The sequence below is a fragment of the Phyllostomus discolor genome, chromosome 3 (genome assembly GCF_004126475.2).
Source record: "Phyllostomus discolor isolate MPI-MPIP mPhyDis1 chromosome 3, mPhyDis1.pri.v3, whole genome shotgun sequence".
In the NCBI taxonomy this organism is placed as follows: Eukaryota; Metazoa; Chordata; class Mammalia; order Chiroptera; family Phyllostomidae; genus Phyllostomus; species Phyllostomus discolor.
In genome coordinates, this window is record NC_040905.2 from 8,948,761 (window position 1) to 8,976,055 (window position 27,295).

At 42.9% G+C, this 27,295-nt stretch overlaps 2 protein-coding genes across 2 annotated transcripts in view; both read left to right on the forward strand.

Moving 5' to 3' along the window:
* The window catches only part of C9 (complement C9), a 43,018-nt gene extending 41,055 nt beyond the window's left edge, over positions 1-1,963 (forward strand). Inside the window, exons 10-11 of the mRNA XM_036020190.1 lie at positions 526-754; positions 1,165-1,963. Of these exons, the coding sequence (XP_035876083.1) occupies positions 526-754; positions 1,165-1,187 (252 nt within the window). The 3' untranslated portion in view covers positions 1,188-1,963. The remainder of the gene's footprint in view (positions 1-525; positions 755-1,164) is intronic.
* Positions 1,964-12,006: 10,043 nt separating this feature from the next.
* FYB1 (FYN binding protein 1) overlaps positions 12,007-27,295 on the forward strand; it is a 67,416-nt gene continuing 52,127 nt past the window's right edge. Inside the window, exon 1 of the mRNA XM_028530152.2 lies at positions 12,007-12,117. Coding sequence (XP_028385953.2) covers positions 12,115-12,117 — 3 coding nt within the window. The 5' untranslated portion in view covers positions 12,007-12,114. The remainder of the gene's footprint in view (positions 12,118-27,295) is intronic.

Below are 27,295 nucleotides of genomic sequence, written 5' to 3' on the forward strand. Positions count from 1 at the left end.
CCCAGCAACAATTTCCCAATGAGCTCAAGCTTTTAGAGAAATAAGTCAAGAAAGAGTTGACTCTCAGGGCATTCTGGACTTGGCCTTGCACACAACCTTCCTCTTGAACAAGACAAACGCCGGGCTGTATTCTGAAAGAGGAGAGGAGGGGGGAACACGAAAACACCCCAGAAAATAGTGTGCCAATAAATTATACTGCCGAAAGCTGAAACCCATGATTGTTCATTTTTAAAACACATACACCCATCCTTTATAGCAATATCGTAGTTCCCATTTAAATGTATCTATATGTTTATTTCAATACCAGTCTCCTTATTTCCATAATGTCATCTCCATGACCAGAGAGATCATGACTAATTTTCGTCACTAGTATAGTCTTAAAGGCTAAAATCATATCTGGTGATAACCATCCTTCACTAAGCCCTTGCCAAATTAGTTGATTAATGAACAAATCATTCTGGGAAGAGTGTTAGAAACTCCATCAGTCGAAAAAGACCTACAATGAAATGTTTTGCTTTCTTGCAGCTGTCTCCTATATATAATCTGATTCCAGTGAAAATGAAAGGCGCAGATCAAAGGAAAGAAAATTTGGAAAGAGCCATTGAAGATTATGTCAATGAATACAGTGCCAAAAAATGCCAACCATGCCAAAACGGGGGTACCGTGGTTCAGCTGGATGGGAAATGCGTGTGCACGTGCCCGATCACATATGAGGGAATTGCCTGTGAGATCAGCAAACGAAAAGATCCTCCAAGTGAGAACAAGTGATTTGTGTCATTAGGGACAATAATATGTATTTGGGGGTGACTTAGTCTGACAGTTCTGTGTCTCATTTATCTTAAGTGTCACCCTGATGCTTTGCAATCCAAAGAGCATTTGTATCCTCCCCAAATCCATGCTATTGGTATGCAGGACCTGCATTTCCTACCTGTTTTTCTCCTCTATCACTAGTCACATTTACTCTCCCTACACAAGAGGACTATCCCCTCTAGTTCAGAAATGCGTCTGGTATCTTAAATGTTATCCTCTCCCCAGCACCTAGACAGAATCTGGCCCAGCGCGGTATATAACAGGCTGAGGGGGACCAGTAAATGGATGGGTGGATGGACCCAAAGTTGCAGTCCTAGGAATCCTTAAGGTTTGATCATCTTCTGTTTTCTCTAGAAATGCCACTTGGAGAGAAATAGAGTTGTTGGCTTCTCTGGGATCACAAGGAAGGACTCTCGATTGAAGATGCTGCCCACGGAGATCATCCTCGCTGCCAAATGAAAAGCAACGTGCTTCACGAAATTTCTACCGACCTCTGCAGTCTCCTCTCTTAGAGCCACGATGCTTCTTTTCCTCCTTCAGCTCCTGTGATGTTTCCATTTTTCTTTGCACTAAGGAGGAGAGGCAGCAGCGAGATGTGCCGGGACTGCTTGCTCCCACAAGCAGCGCCAATTACTTGCTAACAAAACAAAATTAAACTGAAAGGAGAATGTTTGTTAAAAAGACTAAAGCAATTGCCAAAGTGCTTTGTGGGACTAATAGATTCTGCTAGTTCCACTACCACAGTCTGTGCCGCTCAGGTTCGTTTCTGTTTATTTAGGTTCATCTTTTTTGGTCCTTCATTTGTATGTGCATGCATGCATTCATTCGGCAAATCCTTACTGAGCACCTACTACAGACAGGCACAGCTGCTGCTCAGTGGTCTGAGCTCTCCAGTTTAACTCGACCTGCCCACGGGAGAAAGTCTATTGGATTTGTAACCAGATAGATTAAATTGTCATGTTTAACTAAAAAAAAAAGAAAGACAGAGAAATGAACACAGCAATTTATATGATCCAACGTAATACCTACCCTTATGAGTTGTTTAAAATAAAGCTACATATAAGAAACTTTAAGGGAGCCGGTTGCACTGTTTTATCCATTGACTAGCATGGGAGTTAAGGCCTGAGATCTTTCAAAAGATCTGAAAACTGAAGACAAAAGAAAACAAAGGAAGGAAGGAGAAAGCAAAGGGGGAGGGAAGGAAGGAAAAAAGAAAGGCTCAACCCCGGCTGGTGTAGCTCAGCGAATTAAGTGTGGGCTGTGAACCAAAGAATCGCAGGTTCGATTCCCAGTCAGGGCACATGCTTGGGTTGCAGTCCAGGTCCCTAGTGGGGGCCATGTCAGAGGCAACCACACATTGATGTTTCTCTCCCTCTCTTTCTTCTTCCCTTCCCCTCTCTCTAAAAATAAATTTAGAATTTTTTTAAAAGAAAGGCTCAAAGTACAAAAGGAAAAATGCAAAATCTAAGTTAATGTTTAATTAAATGTCAACAGCATGTATCACATTGAGTCCTTTAATTGTCATTCTCATTCCTGAATAAACATTTCATGCATTTACTAAACAATTGAAGCTAGTTTTTCTCACTCTGGAAATTCTCAAGAATGCACGTGATTGCTGAGAGATCACAGTCAATGACCTACTTATTGGCAAACACATTTTTTAAAAAATTTTGTAAATTTCAAGTTTTTTAACAACAAAGAAAAAGCTTATTAGATAGGGGCTGCATTTTAGTATATTAGGTCTGATATAGAGATGACCCTCTAAAAATAAAGGTGTTGGGCCCCTTGGGGTATAAAATAGCCCGGAGAGCTCCGGAGGATTCCCCGCCCTTGGACACCCGAGTGGACCAGGAAGCGTGAGGATGCCGGGTGCCTACGGACCCTGAGCTCTGCAGTGAGGACCTCCGGCTGCTGAGCACGACACGGCTCAGCCTGGACTGTGGCTGGGAGACGCTGACTCCTGAGAAGGGAAGTCCTAGTGTGGTGGAGTCTGTCTGCCCCCCACCCTCTCGTGCTCCCTGCCAAGGCACCCCACAGATTCAAGGAAAGGGGCATGTGAGGCAAAGAGTCCTCCGGGGCACTGGCCAGACATTCAGACCGTCACACTGAACCCCATTCATTGTCAAGAGAACCTGGAGAAGCTGGGCGGAGGTTCCTGTTCCCTGGGGCCCTAATAGAAAGGAATAGAAAAGGGTATTGCTTCCTGGTTCCCTTTTTGTAGTCAAAACTAGGGTTGCTCACTTATTCTGCTGACCTCTTTGTGGACAGACAACACATACCTGCCAGCTAATACCTCCGAGGTGTGGGCCTGAGACCTCGCCCAGCTTTTCACCCCTGTCTCCCCCTGGGCCCTTCGTGCGTGCCCTGGAGCGCCGCACACAACCGCCGCCACCATGGCAGCTCCTGGGTTCATTTCCCAGGGGTTATTTAGGGAGAAAAAAAAAAAAAACAATGGAATGATGGATAAAAGACCAGGTCAGCTTAGTCTATTTACAAAGAAACTGAAATGATTCTCTCTGCCGCCCATGCACACACACAGATAATTCTCGAGAAAAACATCTGTCTGTCTGTCTGTCTGTCCCAACGCCCTCCCCCTACCCCCTCCTGTTGATTCCCAGCCGCTGCACTAGGAGCAGCGACAGGCTCAAGGGAAGAGAGCGGTGAGCTGTTTAACCTTGGGTAAGTTCCAGAAGCACTAAGCCTCAGGACAACCACATCTCCTTCATAAGCTATACCGAGGCTTTAAGATAATGAATACAGACACCATGTCACCTGACAGACAAGCCACGAATGGTAAATGTTACTGCTGTGGGCACACGAGGTGATTGGTAGAAATCCTCCCAAACATTGACTCTAGCATCTGTGATATGACACAACCACAAAAATTAAATCTGAAAATTGAGGATAATGGCCTATAGCAGAGTGGCTTAGTTCTCTCTCTCTCTCAATAATTAGTTGGTTCAGTGATCTTTGTAAGAGGAGATACTTTTTATTGCACTAAAACACACATAATATAACATTTACCACCTTTACCGTTTTTAAGTGACACTACTTACTTTATGATTGCTGTGCAACCATTACCACCTTCTGCTGCAAACTGGAGCTCTGTAGCAATTAAACAATAATTCTCCACTCCCTACTTCCCCAGCCCTGGCGACCACGATTCTATTTTCTGTCTCTCTGAGTTTCACTATTTCAGGTACCTTATGTAAGCAGGATCGTGGGATGCCTGTCCTTTAATTGTGCTTCATGTAATGTCTTCAAGCATATATTAGAGTTTTATCGCTTTTTAAAGGCTGAATAATATTCCACTATGGTGTATCTATAGAATATTTTGTTTATCCATTTCTCTGTTGATGAACACTTGGGTTGCTTCCCCTTTTTGGCTATTCATAATAATGATGCCATGGACATGGTGAACAAATGACTTGGAATACTTCTTTCTAGCCCCTTCTTGCGTGCAAGCTTTCTTTTAATTCGATTGAGTATGAATCTAAAAGTGGAGTTGCTGGGTCATAGGGTGGTAATTCTATGCTTAATTTTCTGAGGAGCCTCCATACTGTTTTCCACAACAGTTGCACCATTTTACACTTCCACCAGCAATCTGCAGGGACCCCAATTTCTCTGCATTCTGGACAATGATGATTATTTTTGTTTGTTTGTTTGTTTTCTTGTTTCTGTAAGAGCCATCCTCATGAATGTCAGTGATATCTCATTGTGCTTTTGATTGACACTTCCCTAATGATTGGCGATGTTGAGCATCTTTTCAAGTGCTCACTAGTCTTTTATACATTTTCTTTGGTGAAATGTCTATTCAAGTCCTTTTCCTGTTTGTTAATCAGGTTGTTTTGTTTTGTTTTGCAGTTACAATAGTTCTTTATATCTTCTAGATATTAATCCCTTATCAACACATGATTTGCAAATATTTACCCCCACTCTAGGAAGTGCCTTTCACACCACTGATAGTCCTTTGATGTATAAAAAAGTTAAGTATATTTTATTGATTATGCTATTACGGCTGTCCCATTTTTTCTCCCCTTTATTCCCCTCTGCCCCATACCCCACCCACCATCATTCCCCCACCTTAGTTCATGTCCATGGGTCATACATATAAGTTTCTTGCCTTCTCCATTTCCCATACTATTCTTACTCTCCCCCTGTCTATTTTGTACCTCCCATTTATGCTTCTTATTCTTTGTACCTTTTCCCCCATTCTCCCCACCACCAGGTGATAAGTAACCATATGATCTCCATTTCTGTGATACTGTTCCTGTTCTAGTTGTTTGCTTAGTTTGTTTCTGTTTTTGTTTTTTGCTTTTTAGGTTCAGCTGTTGATAGCTGTGAGTTTGTTGTCATTTTACTGTTCATAGTTTTGATCATCTTCTTTTTCTAGGTAAGTCCCTTTAACATTTCATATAATAAGGGCTTGGTAATGATGAACTCCTTTAACTTGACCTTATCTGGGAAGCACTTTTTCTGCCCTTCCAGTCTACATGATAGCTTTGCTGGATAGAGTCGTCTTGGATGTAGGTCCTTGCCTTTCATGACTTCGAATACTTCTTTCTAGCCCCTTCTTGCCTGCAAGCTTTCTTTTGAGAAATCAGCTGACAATCCAATGGGAACTCCTTTATAGGTAACTATCTCCCTTTCTCTTGCTCCTTCTAAGAATCTCTCCCTATCTTTCATCTTGGGTAACGTAATTATGATGTGCCTTGGTGCATGCTCCCTTGAGTCCAACTTTTGGGGGACTCTGAGCTTCCTGGTCTTCCTGGAACTATATTTCCTTTGTCATATTGGGGGAATTCACCTTCATTATGTTTTCAATTTCTTGCTCTTCCTCTTCTCCTTCTGGCACCCCTATGAGTCAGATATTGGGATGTTTCAAGTTGTCCTGGAGGTCCATAAGCCTCTCCTCATTTTTTTGAATTCTTTCTTCATTCTGTTCTGGTTCACTGTTTATCTCTTCCTTCTGCTCCAAACTATTGATTTGAGTTGTGGTTCCTTTCCCGTCACTGTTGGTTCCCTGTGCATTTTCCTTTATTTCACTTTTAATAGCCTTCACTTTTTCCTGTATTTTGCGACCATATTCCACCATTTCTGTGTGCACCCTGATTACCCGTGTTTTGAATTGTGCATCTGATAGGTTAGGTAACTCTTCATCGCTTAGTTGTATTTTTTCTGGAGCTTTGATCTGTTCTTTCATTTGGTCCATATTTCTTTGTCTTGGCGCACCTGTTATGTAGTAAGGGGTGGAGCCTTAGATGTTCACCAGGGCAGGGCATCCCACGTAGCTGCTTTGTGATGCTGTATGTGGGGGAGGGGTCTGAAAACGAACAGTGCTGCTGGTTCAGCTCTCTGTCTGCTTTCAGCCACTCCCTCAGCTACCCACAAGTGAATTGGGACTATCTGGTGCTGATTCCTAGATGGGTGGGTTTGTGTATGTTCTAGGACCCCGTGGGTCTCTCCAATGAACTCACCCATGAAGCTGGGAGTTTCTCCCGCTGCCTCAACCCCCATGGGTGTTTTCAGTGAGAGGTTTGAGGCTTTATTGCCCTGCGCTAGAACCCTGGGTTGTGCAGTTTGTCTGGCTTCCCAGTTGTTCCTCCCAGTTTATCTGCACACAGATGTGGGACCACCGGCTCTTCCAGCTGCCACCTTGCCTAGAGTCCTCTCCACCCCTCCTTCCGGTCTTGATGAATGTTTCTTCTTTAACTCCTTGGTTGTCGGACTTCCATACAGTTCGATTTTCTGGCAGTTCTGGTTATTTTTTGTTTTTAAATTTGTTGTCCTTTTTTTGGTTGTGCAAGGAAGCAAGGTATGTCTACCTATGCCTCTGTCTTGGCCGGAAGTCCTAAAAAGTTTTTAATGTTAAAGAAATCTAATTTATCTGCTTTTTTTTTGTTACCTATGTTTTTGATATCGTATTCAAGAGATCATTGGCTCTGAGTTAACATCATAAGCTTTTCTACTATGTTTTCTTCTAGGAATCTTATTGTTTTATTAATTCTTATGTTGAGTTTTTGATCCATTTAGAGTTACTTTTTGTGGATGGTATAAAGTAAGCTTTCACCTTCATTCTTTTGCATGTGGATATACAGTTTTCCCAGTATCATTTGTTGATCAGTGATTTTTAAACCTTGTGTTAGTCTACTAAAGCCAGTCATCCTGGGAACAACAATAGAAAAGAGGGTCAGGATAACATTGAATTATTTCACAAATTGTGTTCCAGTAAATTTGCTTTTATAGCTAGTATAAACATTCCAGAGCCCTTTTTATAGCATTAGTAAGTAGTAGTATTAAGTTCCAAAAAGTACTATAAAATTGAAATTTGAAATATTCCTATTCTTCTGACCAAATGAAAAAAAATGTCATTAGGTTACACTCAGGGGGTATGGCTAATTTGTATTAGGACATAAATAATTTTGTATTTGGGTCAACTTCCTGCCTGACAAATTCAAATCTGAGCAATAAAGTATAAAAAGACTAAGTTTGACTAACTTTTCAAATAAAGAGAACAGGGTAATTCTAAGGCACAAAAAAAAATACAAAAGAAACTCAAGTAAAAAGTAAAATCTGGAAATCTTTTCAAATTTACTATTTTAAACAAACTTCAAATTATATTCCAAAAGTGCAAAAAAGGTGTGTGTCCTCACCAATATTCGTCCGGGGCTGAAACAAATATTCCTGTGTTAAAATTCACCAGCTGACAGCTAAGGAACATTCATATATTCAAACCTGCAATTAATTAACAATGGGAAAGGGGAAGAACTTTGGGAATGGTGGAGTGATCTGCTTTCCCCTTTGTCCTCTTCTCTGAGTCTATAAAATCCCAAGGCATGTCTGTGATTTTCCAAACTTTCTGGTCTAACTTTTCTGTTGGAAAGCAAACTGGGAATGAATGAATAAATGGATGGATGGATGGATGAAACAAAAATAGGCTTAATTTTTCATATAGGGTCTTTGCTTTCTTTCATTCGTTAAAATTCAAATTACCCCTAACAAATCGTTAAGCACAATGACCAACCCAAACAGGGCTGTATTTTGATAATGTCAGTTAAATCTTTGTCTTGGAAACCCAGTGAAATAAAAGAACTACAACTTGGATTCTGCTTTGGGAAAGAATATACAAGGAATGAAGATGTGAAAAGCCTTGAGAAGAGAACAGAAAAGCCATGAGAGGAAAATACAAGACTATCAGACCTCACTGAACATTCTAAGTCCCTGAAAACACAAGAAGAGGGTCAGATACAAATTATAGTCAAAAGAGCAGAAGAAAGTAATAAGCAAATTAGCATATAACAGAATTCTTCCATAAGCTTTGTTCTTTATTCTCTTTGCTCTCAAAAGACTTCTTGAGTAAATTTTAGGGTTTTTTCCATCTTCTTACTTCAACAGTTCTTTTAGAGTTTAGTAAACATTTTGCCTGGGTTGGGTTTAAATTGTAAGGACAACCCTTCCCTGCCCTTGTTGAGTCCAAATGGAAGTCCCTCATCCTAGTGAATAGAGTGGAAACTCCCCTATTGGAGGATGCGTTCATTTTGCACTGAAGTTGATCAATAAGTTATTTCTGCAGGAGCACTGATATTCTGAAGGGGTTATGACCTCTTTTATTAAAAATAGGTAGTACAAGAGTGAAAAAATACCCATTTTGTTTTCAAAACAAAAAGTGAAAGAGAAATAAGCCAAATCAAGGAACTGCCTGTTTCCCTCTGCACAACCTTTTCAGCACGCCCGGTCACATCCTGCTTTCTCCCTGCCACGTTCTGTTTGGCTATTCCGTATCTATCCAAGCAGAGAGACTGGAACTTCCTTGAATTTCTATGAATCTATTTTGTGAGTCTGAGTTGTTTTTTTTTTTTTTTTTTGCTGGCAGAATTCAAAAGCATGTTTATTATAAAAAGGGTCAAGCGTACAAAATAATGATGTTTTAGCTGCCTGGACTCCTCCTCTGGAAACTAGAGGGGTCCCTTCACGTTTCTGTGCTGTCAGTTCATCATCAAAGAGCAGCGATGTAGTGATCCCGTCGTGGTGTCTGGCAAGATTTTAGCCACGAGTGCTCCCCCAGCTTCCCAGAAGTGATAGGCTTCAAGGGAGGCTGTGCACACGCAGAATTAGTGTGCAAAGAATATACTCAGTTTTTATCAGATTCTGAAAGGAAACTGTGAGAGAAAAAAAAAGTTTAAAAAAATAATAGCTGCCCTGGGATCTTAGGGTGACAGAAGAAAGCATAAAACTTAGCTCCCACTGACAGAGTTTCAGATCTAGTTAGGAAGCCAAACTTCGTGCAGCCGATTCAGCGGGAGAACCATCAAAGGTAAATGTAGCCAAGAGCTTCCTTTCGTGATGCAGCCTGCAGGAGTTCAGAGAAACAAGAAGATGAATGAGCAAGAAGCAGGGAAGTCTTCCTGGAAGAGGTGAGACCCAACCTCCCTGTGCTCTCTTCTCTACGGGGTTTTATGCGGGCATGTTGGTGGTGTTGGACCCCTCAAGTTGATGATCTTGTGTTTCTACCCTAAAATGTTAGCCATTCAGGTGATAAAGCAGAAATTGTGTAAAAGAATATTTCTAACCTTCTTTACTAACAATTTCCACCATGTCCTTTTTAAAGCCTATTAGATACAACCTTGATAATACTGTTAAACAATGACCAGTAGATAGTGTTACCTAAATTTTCATTAAGGCTATCTTCCTCCATTTTCCTGTCAACTGACTCTTTTTTTTTTTTTTTGAGGACTTTTTTTTTATAATTTTAATGAAGCTGGTTTCTGCCAGCCCTGCACCGTCTCTGGGTCAGAGTCTCCACCTAGCTGTCGCCTTCTGGGAACAGCAAGGGGACAGACTGATGTTACCACTGCCTGAACGAAAACAGTTTTCTAGAATGCAAATCTGTGACAAGAGAATGCATGCCCAAGTACTTGACGAATTCTAACCACTTTCTCCTCCTCTGAGCTACTTCTTCCTTCTGCAGCAGGAATGGTGGCAGCGGCCAAGCCAGGAAAATATCACTTTATCTTCTTTAGATGGTGTCAGTACTTTGTCATCTTTATTTCCTTTCCTCTTTCCAGAACTTAAGCACTTAGTTGACTTGACAGAAAATGCAGTCACATATGTAATAGCTGAAGTAATTCTTTGAAGGAAAGTGATTATGTTCCAAAAACTAGAAATATAACCTTATTGGTGGATATTGAGTTATGGTTGGGAGCTTCAGACCTTACCTGTTTTTCTCTTAGCCAAAATACTTCTCTTAAGCGTATGCTTTTGAGAGACTGCTGAACTTATGTCAATTACAACAAAAAGTGACCTTAATCTGTGTTTAGAGATAAGCAGGAACTGAAAATGGAATTCAAGTGAAGGAACTGAAATTCGAACTTCTCTTAACCAGCTTGTCCCATCAGCTACATTGTTCATGGAAATTGCTAGACATCTGTTTAGTATGTCATTTTTGTCCGGCTTACTGGTACAGAGAGAAAGTCATAGAATGCCCAAGAATGAGTAATTTTATGTAGCGCATGGTGACAATATGTTGAAAAACTTAGTAGTAAACAGGATCAGGGTGGAGAATTATTTCTCCCTGCGAGGCGTACCTAGTGACTGTTTGCCGTCTCGCTCCATGAGTTACCTGTGTGCCCCTCCTTCCAGAGTCCTGCACCATGAAATCCCCTCGGGAACTTTAAAAAATACTAATGCCTTGGTCTCACAACTAGGGATTTTTATTGTAATAGTCTGGGGTAAAAGCCTGGGACTGAGCTTTAAAAAAAAAACCTTCCAGGTGACTTGAATGGCCAGCCAGGTTGAGACGCACTGCTTTCGACTCTAAGGTGTCCCATCACTGTGATAACCGCGGGTCCAGCAGACAGTGAAAGGAGAGGCTTTGGGGTGAAGCTAAAGTGTATCTCCACTGCAATGTCTTCCTCTGGCAGTGGTCTTTGTCTGATGGCAAGCCTGGGTCCCATGCCTGTGTCATCTTTCTCTTTCATTCTTCTATTGCGCGTTTATTACACGGCCGAGACTGTGCAATGTCAGATTGCTGACGACCCTCCCAGCTCCTGACGGCTCCTCAAGCCTCGCCTCTCCTTAAAATACGTACAAGTTTTAAGCAGCGTCAGGTTCCTTTCCACCCGCGACAGCCTCCCCTGCCCCGCCGTCTCGCCTCGTCCTGGCAGTGATTTTACCTGTATTTCCTACCGCACCTTGATTTTGCAAAACGTTCTCATTTTGTGGAATAAATGAGGAGCATTTCTGAATAAAGGATTTTGTATTGCCATGGTATGATTAGTACCAGCTCAGCATCAAATGGAGAAATTGGTGCTCCTGCACCGACTATGGTGGTATATACAAGAATTTCTAGAAATTTGCAACCCCAAATGAAGGACTCCATTGGCTTTCCTTTGCAATGGGAACCAAAGGTGATCCTCTGCCTTTGGTATTACTTTAGGAACAGGCTGTGTGTTCAAAATAAAAGAAACAAATCTACATGCCAGAATATGTTTGGATAGGTACTACAGTTGATTGGTGGTTAATCTAACGACCTGACATCAAATACCATGCTCTTAACTCCAGACACCTGGCTCACCAGTGTGAGCAACTGAGGCATTTGATGCTAACAAAACTTACTGAAAAATTAGCTCATGAACCTAGATTAAAATATGTTCAAAATTTTAATGAAATCGATGACGTTCTATGATAAGCTTATGAATATTCCCACCACTTAAATGTTGACAAGAATGGTTTAAATATATTTGGAAATGGCGATTAACATGATTGTGATCCTTTTGCTCTTTTAAAGGTTATAGTTATGTTTTCAACAAACACCATATACTCAAAGTAGAAAAGTCAAGAAGTCAGCAAAGTACAAAGTAAGAATTATGTATAATGATCCCTCCACCCAAGTAAGCCACTCTTAACATTTTACAGTGGGTCCTTCATCCGTAGATGACAGAGAGAGAGATAGATCCACATACAGAGACTTTATATAAACCCGGTTAATAATATACACAGACTTTAACACCCGGGCACTTTTTAAAAAAAATTTTGTGTCCATTTTCTGACTTCCACACCTCCCCTAGAGCTCTTCTCGTGTTATTAAAATGTAAAAACTAGGTAAACCTGGCCAGCTATACAAATGCTCCGCGGGCTGAGATAACATGCAAATCAACCCCACATATCAATGTGTGAAAACTGGACCGACCACACAGTTCAAAAAAGGAAGTGCACTCCACCAAGCGAACTTGCACATTCACGGCCCAAGTTACAGCATCTTCGGGGTCGCCGTGGGCCGAGCACACCAAGTCTTTTCAGAAAAAAATGGTAAGTAACCGATTTCCCGGCTCTCCCCGGTCTCCTGGCGATCTGTCCGTCAGCTCTGCTCCGCTCCTCCGAGCAGAGCAGAGAGGGGCAGGGGTGCTTTAAGGCCGGATCCCCTTTGGCTGGTCCCATGTCGCTCCGTTTGCTAGCAAAGCTGCTGAGTCTTCATTATACCAATCGAGAGGCTGCGGCTTCAGGAGTTCCCTTTTCTGGTTCTAACCTTCAGAGCAGAGGAAGAGCTATGCTTTAGAGAAAGAAACGTTATGTTTTGGGTCCTGGTCTGTTAAGAGAGCTGGAGGCCGGCACGAGCGTGTCGTCGGGTTTCCTAGGATGGGTTCGTCGGGTTTCCTAGGATGGGTACCTCGGGTCCCAGAAGAGAACCCGGTGAGCGGCATCGGGCAATGTTGCTGGCGGTGAGGGCCGCTTGGACAGCCCAGTGGATTTTACAAAGACAGTTCTTTTGTTTTTTTTAAAAAAATGTGTTTTCATTATTTTAATTAAGAGAAGCAAACAAAGCCCAACTAGTCCAAACCTCAGGGGCAGGTCGTGCTCCCAAAGTTAATGGAAAGTCATTATCCAGGGCACACTTAAAATTGTGGCTGCGTCCCCAGCGGTACCGGGAGAACTAGCTTAGCCTATAATGTAGCTGAACTACAGCGTTATGCTGTGCTGCAAAGTTTCCTATTATTTCTCTGTCAAAATTGGCTGTGTTCTGACACACGTGGTGGCCTTACACCCCCCCTGTGTACCCCACAGCCCCAACCACGGGAGATGGGTTATGGCTGCTCTCACCAGGGGGAGGCTTGCTTCTGCTCCCAGCTCCTAGTGGGAAGATGGGGATTGGGACAGTGACTCAGGGGTTCTGGGTGGGGCGGGGCGGGTGGCCGGGACACAGTACAGGCATTGAAACGGAGAGGGCAAAGGGTTCATGGGAAGCGCAGTCTGGCAGCCCAGGTGCCAGCAGGGCAAGTGCAGGAGTGATTGAGTGTAATCTCGCCGCCACGGGGGAGGGGACAAGGAGCGTGGGGGTCCCGGCTGCAGTCTCAGGGAAAGGAATGCCCGAAGAAAAGGGCTGTGCAGGCCCCTCCCTGCGGCCACACCGGGAAGAGGAAGGCAATCACCCATGAAGGTGGGGCTGGTAAGTCCCTTTACTGTCTCCAAACTGGACCCTTAGGTCCAGGATTCTTAGAAAACAGCTTGACCTTTCTTACTGTGGACGCCTGTGGGAATGAAGCACGAAAGTGCACGGGATTGCGTGAGGACAAGCCCAGTGGCTACTCAGATGGATGGGTGTTAGCGTCGCAGCAGCAAGGACTGCCGGGTACCAGGCCCAGCCTGCGCTAATGCCCTGGGCGACCTCGATCTAGTCTTTCCAGCTCTTTCTCGGACTGCTCAGTTAAGTACAGAGTCCATATAGGTGTTCCCCCATGTTCTGTATACTGTGGTTCCACGTTTTAGAAGTGAAAGGCCAAGGGCAGTAGGATTCTGCCTCTCAGACACCTCCTCCTTTGGAGACTGGCTCACTCCACTGCTTTAGATCAGCTCACTCCACAGTCCTCAAGTGGAAACGATAGAAAATCATACCTGTTCACAAAATAAGCATTTTGGGTACATTTCAAATTGCAGAATTTTTTGAAAAAAAAAACAGTTGGGTAGGAGAAGATATCCAATAATGCACAAAGTGTTGTATGTTCGTGCTTCATGAGGAAAAAATCTTTTATACATGAATCTTAGGTCTTAAGAAAGAAGCAAAATACGTGTCTGGGGTCTCTGTGAGTTTATTTTGCTGACAAAAGAAATGTGCTATCACTCATTCATCCACCAAGGTTTATGGCCCCCCTACCCCTTACTGGGGCTTGGCCAGACAAGAACACAGGGTTAGCCACACAGGTGAGGTCCCAGCTTCCTGGGGCTTGCACTTCCTGCAGTGGGTCTCAAATATCAGTGAGCACCTAAGTCACCTGCAGGGTCAGGGACGCAGCCTGGTCACTCATAATTCCAATAAATGTCCCGATGAGACCAACACTGCAGGCACGTGGAGACCACTGTTCCCTGGAAGTGGCTAGACCGAGAGGTAATGAAAGTAAATACCTTGTAGTGACCTCAGAGGAAGTGACTCAGGAGCTGAGATACCGCACGCAGCAGAGACGTCCTCTGGGGAGGGGGTCTGGTCTCTGGCGAGGTGCTGTGTACACGAGGGCAGTGGCTGGCAACTCTGGCTGCACATTCACAGCGCTTCACCAGCTTAGGAGTCACAGCCATGGTCAAGGCCGGTGACATCAAAACCTGGCCACGGCAGGGGTTGGTGGGGGCGGGGCGCAGCATGCAATGAGGGTTGAGAGTGGCTGCATCAGCGTGAGAAAGAGTTGGGCCCGAGGGAGGTGGTGGCAGAGACCACGTCTAAGCAGAGGAAATGGCAGGCGTGAAAGAAGGGAGGCAGAGGAGAGAGTGGGTCTGCAGGGAGACCGGGACTAGAGATGAGTGAGAGGACAGCAATAAGAGGGGCTTTCAAGAATTAGGCAGCAGCCACTCAACTGATGAGTCATGATTACCACGACAAGGAATCTGACCTTATTTTGCTCACCTGGCAGTCACCAGGGTCTCCTAAGCGAAAGAGTGAGTGCCACTCCTACCTGATCTACATTTTGAGAGCAGGGCCACCTCTGAAGTGACGTGCGTGCATCCTCACCAGACAGCTGGCTTGTGGCTTGGGACTTAAATATTCACTTTTTCTCCCTCGTCCTTCAAAACTGTGGCCCCAAACCTGAACGCGGCCATGTTAGAGAATAAATGTAGGGTTTCTGAGGACAATGGTTTGGGGCACCTGCAGATAACTTGAGGGGTTGTAATGGAAAACCAGTGGCATGCTGGTGGCCCCAGGGAAATCAGAATATTTAAAATCTGATCTAGAAGGACCCCTCTGAGAGCTGGGGTTCTGACCCACTTCTTTCCAGGTGAGCTGTGATTCTTGTCCTTATCTTGTGAGCTGGAGGGGGTCGCAGTCCTAAATGATATGTTAATATCCCCATGTAGAAATCTAGTCACCTCCACCTGGCTCATCCCCCCACCCCCACTCCCTGACCTCTTCTGACCCTGCCCTACAACAAAAGTGGCCACCCACCCACCTTGTGCAGCAAGAACTTGCCCAGTGTGTTAAAATTGTCTTCTGTGCCATGACGAGTGGGTTTTAAGCCAAGGATGAGAGGTTGAATTCTAGGAGATCCCTTTCCTCTACGCGTTGATGCGTGCAGGAGAAAATGAGGACCACGTCGTAGAGCAGAATGCGGCACACAGCACGCGTGTAGCACCATTGTTCTCGAAGGGGCTGGGCGTGGGGCCCCCGCTCTCGATTTGGCAACGGCAATACCACTTCCCTAATACTTCGAAGTACGTCCCGTCCGCCCTTTCTTTCTTCTCCTGTCCTTCTCCTTTTAAAATAGTAGGGTATAATAAATATAGTAAAATATTACAGTTACCTTATAAAACAAATAACCACCAATGCTAACATTTTCACCATCCAAATCTCACGCATATTACCCTTTGGCCATAATACGGCCATGTGCCATCTTTTCAAAACATAACAAAGGACAAACTTGAAAGCTCCTTCTGCCCTTCCCAGCCCCACGTTGCTCCCTCCAACAGCACAGGACCACCGGCTCTGGAGGTGGCGTCTCGCTCTCCCGGCCGTACTTCTACATTTTTATTTCATACATCTATACCCATAAAGTGACATATAGTGTTGTTTTGCTCGGTTTTATTTTTATGATTTCTGCACTTGTTGTTTTTCACTCTACATTGCTGTGTTTTCAAGACATTTCCATCCGGACACATGCCTCTCTGGTTCAGTGTCTTGAATTGCTGTGTATTTGTATTGCAAGTTATTCGCCTATGTGCCAACATTTAATTTGTTGTTGTTATTTTCAACTTCAAACAGAGCTAGAAGGAGTTTTTTTTTTTATGTAAGGAATATAGGCATGCACTCAAGTTTATTGAATGTTAGCAAATTGTTCTCCAAAGTCATTGTAACAATCCACCTCCCACCAGCCTCGTATGAGGGTCACCACTTCCCTGCAACATCCCTAAAACGTGGCATTGTCAGACGTATTGACGTAGTTTAGAAAATTCATTATATGCAACACTCTCCTTCACTGTTGTTTTAAGTTTCCTGATACTGCTGAGACGAATGTCTGCATAGGTTTATTGGCCGTTCAGGTGGCCCCTTCTGTACATCCTTCCCGTGCATTTTATTTACGCTTTTCTTTTTTTTTTAAGATTTTATTTATTTACTTTTAGAGAGGGGGGGAGAGAGAGAGAGAGAAACATTAATGTGCGGTTGCTGGAGGTCATGGCCTGCAACCCAGGCATGTACCCTGGCTGGGAATTGAACCCGGGACACTTTGGTTCCCAGCCCGCGCTCAATCCACTGAGCTATGCCAGCCAGGGCTATTATTTACGCTTTTCTGATGGACTACTTTTTCATGCTGATTTGTAGGCAATCCTTACAGAGAGTTCTAAGCATTAATCCTGTGTAAGTTGTATGTGTGGTGAACTTCATGTTCCCAACTTCTGGTTTCTTTTTTACTCTACTATTGGCGTCTCTTCTTATAAAGAAGTTTTCCGTCTTCATCCTGTCAAATGTCAGAGTGTGCCTTTTACTATTTCTGCTTTTGATGGCCTTTAAAAGAAGTTACTTTTGCTACCCTAAAAATTAGAGCTATTTTCCTAATCTTCCCTTTACATGGTTTAAAGATTCGGTTTCCATATTTAGGCCTTTAATTAGTCGGGTTTTATTTACGGTTGTGTTGTGAGGAAGGCCTGTGGTGTGTCCTTATGGGGATGATCACCGTAGTGTCATTCAGTTCGGCCTGCTGTCCCCCTGACTGCTTTCTGATGCCTCCGCCATCACGGGTCCATCTCCCACATCTGCGCGGCTCCGCTACTAGGGCTCCCACCTGTCCTGCCGCTCGGTGTATTTACAAAACTCCCATGTTTATCATTGTTTCTTCTATCTGATTCTACCGGTCTAGATTCCTGCATCTTCTTACCCAAGTACATATGCTCTTACCTATTATTGTCCAACAGTTTCTACAGTTGTTTAATATTTGTTATTGTTCCCCCAAACACGACAGGGACTTAAATCCAATGTGCTTACCCATGGAACACAATACTGCAACCCCATTCCTGGTTCTTGAAGCTTCCACCTGTGCCCCGTGATGGATACGGTTCGGCTGGTTGAGCCTCACCCGCAGAGTGAAAGGTCACCGGTTCGACTCCCGGTCAGGGCGCAGGCCTGGGTTGTGAGCTCAGTCCCCAGTGAGGGGGCGTGTGAGAGGCAGCCAATCCAGGCTTCTTTCTCACACTGATGTTTCTCTCCCCTCTTTCTCTCTTCCTTCCCCTTTCTCTCTAAAAATAAATAAATAGTTTTTATAAATAAATAAGTAAATAAATAAATCTCCCAGTTGGAAGAGATGCATATTACTGTCACTCCCATTTAATTGGCCAGAGTAAGTGGCACAGTCTTGCTTCAGCTGTGCAGGTCAGAGGTGCAGTCAGAGATGCAGGAACGCACGGTCCTCGTGCATTCAGGGGAGCGACCCACGCGGTACTAATTTGGAAGGAGGGTAAAACATGCTGCAATGTATATTGGCCTTTGTAAGACTGAAAATCTCCCCATTTTAATTTTTCTCTTAAATGATACGTTAGCTCTATATAAAAATTCTAAACTGATACTTTTCCTCAGCATTTTACAGACGTATTCCAATGGCTTCTGAGTTCTGCTGTTGCTGATGTAAGTGTGCTATCAAGTCTAATCGTCAGTTCCTATAGGTCAAACTCTGTCGTTTGTTTTAAGATGTTTATCTATGTTCTGCAGCTTTATTACACTTCAAAGATGTGAGTTTTTTTTCATTTGTTGTATTGGATATTCAGAATATCATTTTAAAGCAGAGATCTACATCATTCCTGTAAAGAGCCAGGTAGCAGATTGTTACAATTCAGTTCTACAATTGTAGCATGAAAGCAAACACAATCATAACCAGTAAAAATTTTGACTGTTCCGATAAAACTTTATTTATAAAAACAGGTGTCAGGCTGGATTTGGTCTACGGCAGTAATTGCCTAATCTAAAACCTAATAACATTCTGCAGTTCTGTGAAGTTCTCAGCTATTATTTCTTTGGAAACTATTACTCTGCCATTTCCTCTTTCCTAGTTATTTTATCTAGAGTTTCCATTAGATAAGAGTTAGACAGTCTCAACCCATCCTCCGGGATTTAAATTGCTTTGCTAAATTATTTATCTCTGTGACTCTTTCCATTATAAATCAGTTTATCAACTTTGTCTTCCAATGCACTAAGTTTTTCTTCCCCTGTGTTTGCAGTGACCAATTGTCTGTTTGCTGAGCACTTCCCCAGTGTTAGCACCAATGTCCCGCATCCTGGAGACCTCTCCATCCCAGACAGGTCAGGGAGGTGTTCACCCTACCTGTGTCCGATCCAGATTTTATTCTACACAGAGGTTTTTGTTTCACTAATTAAGTTTTTATTTCCAATTTTTAAAATATATTTTATTGATTATGCTATTACAGTTGTCCCATTTTTTTTGCCCCTTTTTTCCCTTCTGCTCTGTACCCCACCCAACATCATCCCCCACCTCTTAGTTCATGTCCATGGGTCATACATATAAGTTCTTTGGCTTCTCCATTTCCCATACTGTTCTTAACCTCCCCCTGTCTGTTTTGTACCTACCATTTTTGCTTCTTATTCCATGTACCTTTCCCTCCATTTTCCCTCCTTCCCCTCCCCACTAATAACCCTCCATGTGATCTCCATTTCTGTGATTCTGTTCCTGTTCTAGTTATTTGCTTAGTTTTTGTGTTTTTTTTTCTTTTAGGTTCAATTGTTGATAGTTATAAGTTTGTTGTCATTTTACTGTTCATATTTTTTATCTTCTTTTTCTTACATAAGTCCCTTTAACATTTCATATAATAAGGGCTTGGCAATGATGAACTCCATTAACCTGACTTTATCTGGAAAGCACTTTATCTGCCCTTCCATTCTAAATGAGAGCTTTGCTGGATAGAGTTGTCTTAGATGTAGGTCCTTGCCTTTCAGGACTTTGAATACTTCTTTCCAGCCCCTTCTTGCCTGCAAGCTTTCTTTTGAGAAATCAGCTAATAGTCCAATGAGAACTCCTTTGTAGGTAACTGTCTCCTTTTCTCTTGCTGCTTCTAAGATTTTCTCCTTATCTTTAATCTTGGATGATGTAATTATAATGTGCCTTGGTGTGTGCTCCCTTGGGTTCAACTTTTGGGGGACTCTCTGAGCTTCCTGGTCTTCCTGGAACTCTATTTCCGTTGCCAGATTGGGGAAATTCACCTTCATTATGTTTTCAAATAAGTTTTCAATTTCTTGTTCTCCCTCCTCTCCTCCTGGCACCTCATCATTCAGATATTGGGACTTTTGAAGTTGTCCTGGAGGTTCCTAAGCCTCTCCTCATTTTTTTTGAATTCTTCTTTCTTCATTCTGTTCTGGTTCACTGTTTATCTCTTCCTTCTGCTCCAAACTATTGATTTGAGTTGTGGTTTCCTTCCCATCACTGTTGGTTCCCTGTGCATTTTCCTTTATTTACTTTCCATAGCTTTCACTTTTTCCTCTATTTTGTAATCATACTCAACCATTTTTGTGCACATCACCAGTGTTTTGAACTGTGCATCTGATGGGTTGGGTATTTCTTCATTGCTTAGTCATATTTTTTCTGGAGCTTTGATCTCTCACTTGGGCCATATTTTTTTCTCTCAGCACATCTGTTATGTAGTAAGGGGCAGAGCCTTAGGCATTTGCCAAATACGCTTGCCAATGGGATGGGGGGGTCTCCAAGAGGGAACGATGGTGCTTGCTCAGCTCTCTACCAGCTTTCAGTCACTTCCTCAGCTACCCACAAACGAATTGAACCCTTTTGGTGCTAATTCCCATATAGGTGGTTTTGTGTACATTCTAGGACCCTGTGGATCTTTCCAACAAACTCTCCCGTGAGGCTGGGAGTTTCTCCTACCTCTGTAACCCTCAAAGGTTTTTTCAATCAGAGGTTTTGAGGCTTTCTTTTCCTGCACTGGAGCCGTGGGTTACAAGGTCTGTCTCGCTCCCCAGTTGTTCCTCTGCGTTTATCTGCACACAAATGTGCACACCACCTGCTCCACCAGCTGCCACCTCACCTGCCCTGATACTCTGGGCACCACCTTGCTGCAAGTCCTCTCTGCCTGGCTTCCCGTCTCCACCCCTCCTATTGGTCTGGATGAATGCTTCTTCTTTAACTCCTTAGTTGTCTGACTTCCATACAGTTCTATTTTCTGGCAGTTCTGGTTATATTTTGTTTTTAAATTTGTTGTTGTCCTTCTTTTGGTTGTGTGAGGAGGCAAAGTACATCTGCCTATGCCTCCATCTTGTCTGAAGTCTCTATTTCCAATTTTTTAATTGATTGTTTTTCATAACCATCTGTTCTTGTCTAATGTATGCCTATTTTTGTTTCAAATATTCTTATACTCTCGTATAGATATTATTCACTTATTTGTTTCTTGATGAATCCTGAATTTTTGAAGTCATTTTCAGATTGCTCTCTTAGTTTAAGTTTAATTTACCTATAAGATAAAGATAGGTAAGCCTATCTTATAACTGTTGAATTTGTTTGGTTTTTATTTCTTGTGAACAGTTTTCTCATATTTTGAAATTTTGTGTTGCAGACACATTTTGAGAAAGTGTGGTTGGTTGGATGGTTAGTCGGCTGCTTTTCCCTCTCCACCTGCCCCCTCTGCACCTTCTCTAATGTCGGGCTAATCTTGACTAATTCTCCCGGAGGACTCCAGCCTTGAACCACGTGTATATTGACAGCTGCGTGATCGAGGCCCACACTGATGTTGCACTTAGCATAATTATTACTAAGCAAACTGGCATCTTGGTCCAGGTTCTGGCTCTGGGGCTGTATCCAACCCAGGGTTTCTCAACCTCAACACGTTTATGCCTTGTAGGATGTCCAGCAGCATCTCCGGTCCCTACCCACTAGATGTCAATAGCACCCCCACACACCCCCTCATTGTGACAACACAACGCATTTCTGGATATTACAAAATGTTCTCCCCACACACCCTCCCCATTCTCTATTAAAATCCTCCTCAGTTGAGAAATGCTTGTCCAACCCAACTTTCAATGGCCAATCATTTGGCCTCCTTTCATGGTACTAAGGATGATGGGGAAAGGATATCTGTGTCTGCCCTTGGTTTCAAAGAGTGACCCTAGCTCAGGTTTTCAGGTCACTCCATAGGAGCTGAATAAACCATGTTTCCATAACCTGAGCCACAGCCCACCTCCCCCGTCCTCCAGTGGCACTCACTGCTTTGCCTTGCTCTTCTGTTTCTGAGCTAGAATCGTTTATCTTCTTTTTCAGTGTGGACATCTTTAAATATTTTAATTTTATAGTCCATCGATCCTTGATATGTGGTCAGTGAGAGAACGCTTGAAAGCTTTAATTTACTGACCAGAGTTGATTCCTTTATTGTTGTGGCCACTGGCCTGCAGTGACCTCGGAGCACTGCAGATGGCTCATCAAAACACAAGAAAAACATGCACAGGGACAAATGAGTCCTGTGGAGAAATAGGGACAAAATGGCCACTCTCTCTAGTGGAGAGCGTCCGTTTTCCCACCCAAGCATGCTTTTATTAAGAATACAGATATAGTTTGTGGATTACAGTCTGGCAGGGAAGATTAAAAGGAATAGGAAGATTAATAGGAATAGTTCTTTCAAAGGGACTGACAGATCTCCTGCTGGGATTCTGGGCTGAGAATTTGTGTTTTATCACTTAAAAAGACTACAGGACCTAAAAGGCTAGTTTTGTTTCCTGCTTGTGCCTTCATATTCTAATTCAAGAGCATCCTCCAGCAAGCAGATGTCATAGGATCTTGCACATTCTATGTCCCAGGCCTGATAACCCCGGGGGTCCTCCGACTCTGGTCTGGACTGCACTGCCCCTGTTATTTCCACAGGCCTGAGTTGGGCAGAGGAGACACAGGAAGCCAGGACACTTGGATTTCTCACAACTAAGAACAAGGACTCAGGCTTTGACAAAGCTGAGGGGGGCAGGGGTTGATGTCGATCACCCCTTCATTTCCACAGCCCCCCAAGTCCTTCCCTGAGGCCTCCACATGATCACGCCTGTCTAAGGCGATTCCCCCTGTGGGAAATCTTACCTGTCATTGGCTAACTGATCAAGCATAGGAGACCAGGCACAGAACAGGCATCATTCATGCCAGGGAAATAAGTTTTATCTCCTTAGTGTTTCCTGGTTCAGAGGTCTCTCACTCAGCCTAAGTCTCGGGGGGTTACAGCTACCTGAGACCAGGTAGGGAGGACTCCAACACTTTATCGCTTTTCCCTCACATCTCTTTAGCTTCACATCTTCCCTTTTTCTCTTGTCCCTTTATCCTGCAGCAGTGACACTGGGTACATCAACAAAGTAGAGGACGTGTGTCAGCATCAGGGATGACAAAATCCTGGGAGAATTGTCCAGTTTCTTCCAGGTCTCCATTACACCCTTGTCCCTATCCCAACCTATTAGGACTGCAAATCTCAAAGTGTACTCCCTAAACCAGCAGCCTCAACATTAAAGTTCTGGGAACTTCATAGAAACTCTTGGGCTCCACCCAAGACCGAAGAACAAGTTCTGGGAGGGAGCGAGACACGGCCACATGGGTGTATTAGCAAGCCCTCCAGGTGATTCCGATGCAGGTGCAAGGTGGAGTCCCCTGTGCTAAGACTCAGCTCAAGAGGTTTGGACCAGTGGTTCTCAACCTGGCCGCACACTGGAACCCCCTGTCACCCCCAGAGATTCCAATCCAGCTGGCTGGGTGGGGCTCAGGTGCTTTTTTCTTTTAAGTTCCCCAAGTGATTCAAGCACCCAGTTAAACTTTAATTTAGTTATTAATTTACCGCGTAGCCCATTTGGACAGTCACGGTGCCAACTCTCTTACCCAGTGTTTCTGGAGTTCTAAGTGGCAGCTGGTCAACTTCAAGCGCACAAAGTTTGAAATGAATCCGGAGCTGGACTTCGCTGGCGGGAATCACAGGGTTGCCCGTTACCAGATATGTGACCCTGAACCATTTACCCTCTCTGTGCCTCGGCTTCTCTGTGTGTCAAAAGAGATGACTAGTTACACCTACTGACTAAGGGTGTTATAAGGACTACAGAGGTTTATGTATGACTGTCCTTACAAAATACCTGTAACACAGCAACAGCTGCAAACAATTTTTCTAACCTATTTATGTTGTACGTAAAGCACGCAAAGGACCTGCCAAACAGACTTAAGTCGAAATAAGTATTTTGAGAATGGGAACTTTAAAAAGTGTTTAAAGAATGGTTCTCTTTTTTTCCTGTTGGGACCTTTTGTTTCATAAAACTCATCCCCCCCCAAAAAAAATGCTATATGGTCTTTACAAAGTATTTATTCAATCAAAATTACTTTTTTTCACTAAAAATTTCAGGATTTTACTACATGCCTTTTGAAATTAGCTAGCGGAATTATAAAACCAGAACTCAGAAGCACTATTCTACAGTCAGATTTTAGCTACAGACACTGATAAGCCAACAATAAATTCAACCCTTATGTAAATTCTGGCAGAGATTAAAAGAAGCAGGCTTGAAATAAACATCTGCTGAATTCAATCTCCAAAAGACATTTAGTTGAAAGAATTCATATGAAATCTAGTAAAAACACTTTAACAGATAGGCATTTGGGAGGTTTAACTTACATGAATACGCTTTAATTTGTCAGTGGGTGGACATCGTCCAAAAGAAACTACTTGCAATTGTGTTTATTAGAACTTTGAAAGAAAAGTAGTTGAGTTTACTTTATCACAAGTGGACATTCCCCCGAAAGAAACTAATTTTATCACATGTAGCCACAACTGCATGAGACAGCACTTCAGGGCCGAGTGGAATTTTTTCGATAGCAGAACACAGCTACCCCAACACAATAGGGCAGAGACACACACTGTTTGAATTAGTCATCGGAGGAGGGGTGGGGAGTTTCCAAGCTTTCTGTTGTTAATTAGGAAGCAAACCAACAGCATAAGGGTGGAATTATGGCAACTTCTGATTTCTGAGAAAGGTCTACCTGTAGTTACCGAACACACACAGCATAGATGCTTTCAATTCCCAGCCGATGTAGAAGATAGACAGCCCGAGCAAGTATTGATTGCATTTGATAAGCAGGGCAAGGAAGGTGGGAGGAAGTTCCAGAAAGTAGCCAGAATAACCACGTTTTGATGGCTAAGTAAGCATGAAAATCCAGATAGAGTTTCCATACATCTTGACTCTTCCACATCCGCATTGACCTCACTGTTCTTCCCTTCCACGTGGTAAATCCTTGTATTTAATTTGCAAGACACACACACACACACACACACACACACACACGTGTCTGCCAGCATACTCCTGAGACACGGAGCTGCACCTGCCTACTCTTTGATCTGTAAGAAAACTGCTTTCTCCTGTCTTTGACTTCCTTACAGAAAGGTATTCAGTCCTGGGGTGGGGAAAGGGTGGGGAATATTGTCTTGTTGGGCAAGTAGTTTACAAAAACTAGAACCATCCCACGTCGTTGCCTTTGCCATATCTGTGCTACCGTGTCCATTGTTAAAGTCTGCATTTAACGGAACGGCTTAGAAGTACAGCTATCCGTAGTTGGTTTTTCTCAAAGATTCTATTTAACAGTGTACTGTTTTAGTTATCCTAATAAATTTGTAGCTTTCAGTGTCCTAGACCCACAGGGGAGTCCAAAGGAGAGATGATGGTTATTTACAATGCAGAGCTCCTGGGACCACTGGCCTGGGCTGGCAGCCGGGTCCCAACTTCCAATTCTGTTTTCTCAGGCTCTCTGAGGAGCCCTGCTTCCCCTGCACCCTCCCCACACTGAGGCCCCGTCAGCCCCATTATGAGATCCACCTGATTATCTCATTGGCAACTCCCCATCAGATAGCTTCCCTTTCTGGCTTTAATGTTCTATAAGTTGAATACATTGCACAGTTCTGGATATATAGAAGGAGTCAGGGCAAGGAGTCAGGATAGACTTTATCTTCTGGGTAGGCGTCTGATATGGGACATGTTTGGATTGGAAACAACACCTAAATTGGGAGGGAAAAAGATCAGATTTCAATGCATAACACCCTGCTGGAGGTTCTGGACTTGCCTTGAGTGTTTTTGAGAAAATATTGGGGAATAATTAAAATTTACTATGAAATGGGGTATTGATGTCTGAAATTTACTTTGAAATTCATCAAAGAACAATGGTGAGTGGATTAATCAATAGACATGATAAAGCAAAAGAAGAGCAAAATGCAAACAAGTATTGACTCTAAATGGAGGTATTCAGCGTTAGCTTTCAACTTCGATTTCAGCTGGTGAATGATATATGTGCAATTTTTCATAATAAAAACTTGGGGGGAGTTTAAATGTCATGTACTGGGTAAATGGAGCTGATGATTTTAGTTTAATACCCCGTTTTCTCTATTCTTTCTTAAGTATATTTTATTGATTATGCTATTACAGCTGTCCCATTTTTTCTCCCCTTTATTCCCCTCTGCCCTGCACCCTTCCTCCTCCAGCACTCCCCCACCTTAGTTCATGTCCTTGGGCCAAACGTATAAGTTCTTTGGCTTCTCCATTTCCCATACTATTTTTAACCTCCTCCTATCTATTTTGTACCTACCATTTATGCTTCTTATTCTCTGTACCTTTTCCCCCATTCTCCTCGCTCCCTCTCCTCACTGATAACCCTCCATGTGATCTCCATTTCTGTGATTCTGTTCCTGTTCTAGTTGTTTGCTTAGTTTGTTTTTGTGTTTTTTTTTCTTTTAGGTTCAATTGTTGATAGTTGTGAGTTTGTTGTCATTTTACTGTTTATAGTTTTGATCTTCTTTTTCTATATTCTCAACAAGTACATTTACTTATACAGCCTCTGTTTATTCACTAAGGAGATATCTGCAAAATAATTTCCCCTAAAAATGTAAGTAGATACATTGTTTTGTTTCCTTCTTATAAAAATGAGATGTATGATGATAACAAATTTTTCTCAAAGCATAGAGAGAAATGTAGAGAAAGTAAAAACCCTACCATCTTAACAAAACCTCAATTAACATTTTTAAAAATTATAATTGACATACAATATTATTAGTTTCAGGTGTATAACATAGTGAGTGATTCAACATGTACATACCTTATGAAGTGTTCACCACACTAAGTCTAGTAACCATCCATCGTTGTACATAGTTATTACAATATTATTGATGCCACCCCTTATGTTGTACATTACATCCCGTGACTTGTTTTGTAACTGGAAATATATGAATATTTTCCTAGACACATTACCAGACAAAAGATAAGGCCTTCCATATGTGCTTCTTGTAGCCGTGTTTGCGCTACTTCTCTACTCTCGGCTCAGCCAAATGAACCCTGGCAGCTCTTTCATGCATGGCTCCAACTCCCTTCCTTCAAGAAAGCTTCCACCTTCCACTCTCGTCCACTTTAATCCCTCTTGATCTGGCATGTCCTGCCTTCAGCGTCTCTTGCCAATGCCTTGAAAGTCTCATCAGGCATCTTTATCAAATGCATTCTCTCCCCAATTATTTTGCTATCTTGCATATTTCAAGCAGCCGATACATATTTGCTGTGGACTCATAATTTAACAAAGGCCCAATCTGATGCAGGCAAAACCATCCTTCTAAGTTAATACACAGTTTAAAACAAAATTCTCACTCGAGATAGATAGGAGGATATGTATGCCAATCCATTTCTGTTAACTTATCGGAAACACAGAGATTAGAATAGTAACACACAGAATTCTGTTTTTAATTGTTTGCTTTTAGAGGGGAAAGGAAAGGAGAAAGAGGGAGAGAAACATCAATGTGTGGTTGCCTCTTGCATGCCCCCTGCTGGAGACCTGGCCCATAACCCAAGCATATGCCCTAGACTGGGAATAGAACCAGTGACCATTTGGTTTGTGGGCTGGCACTCAATCCACTGAACTACACCAGCCAGGACACACAGAATTCTTACTTCACAAAATATAAACTAACTTGAGCTCATGCAGTTTCACTTGGATTCTATCATTGTGTCTCCCAAGGATTCAGAGTGAGG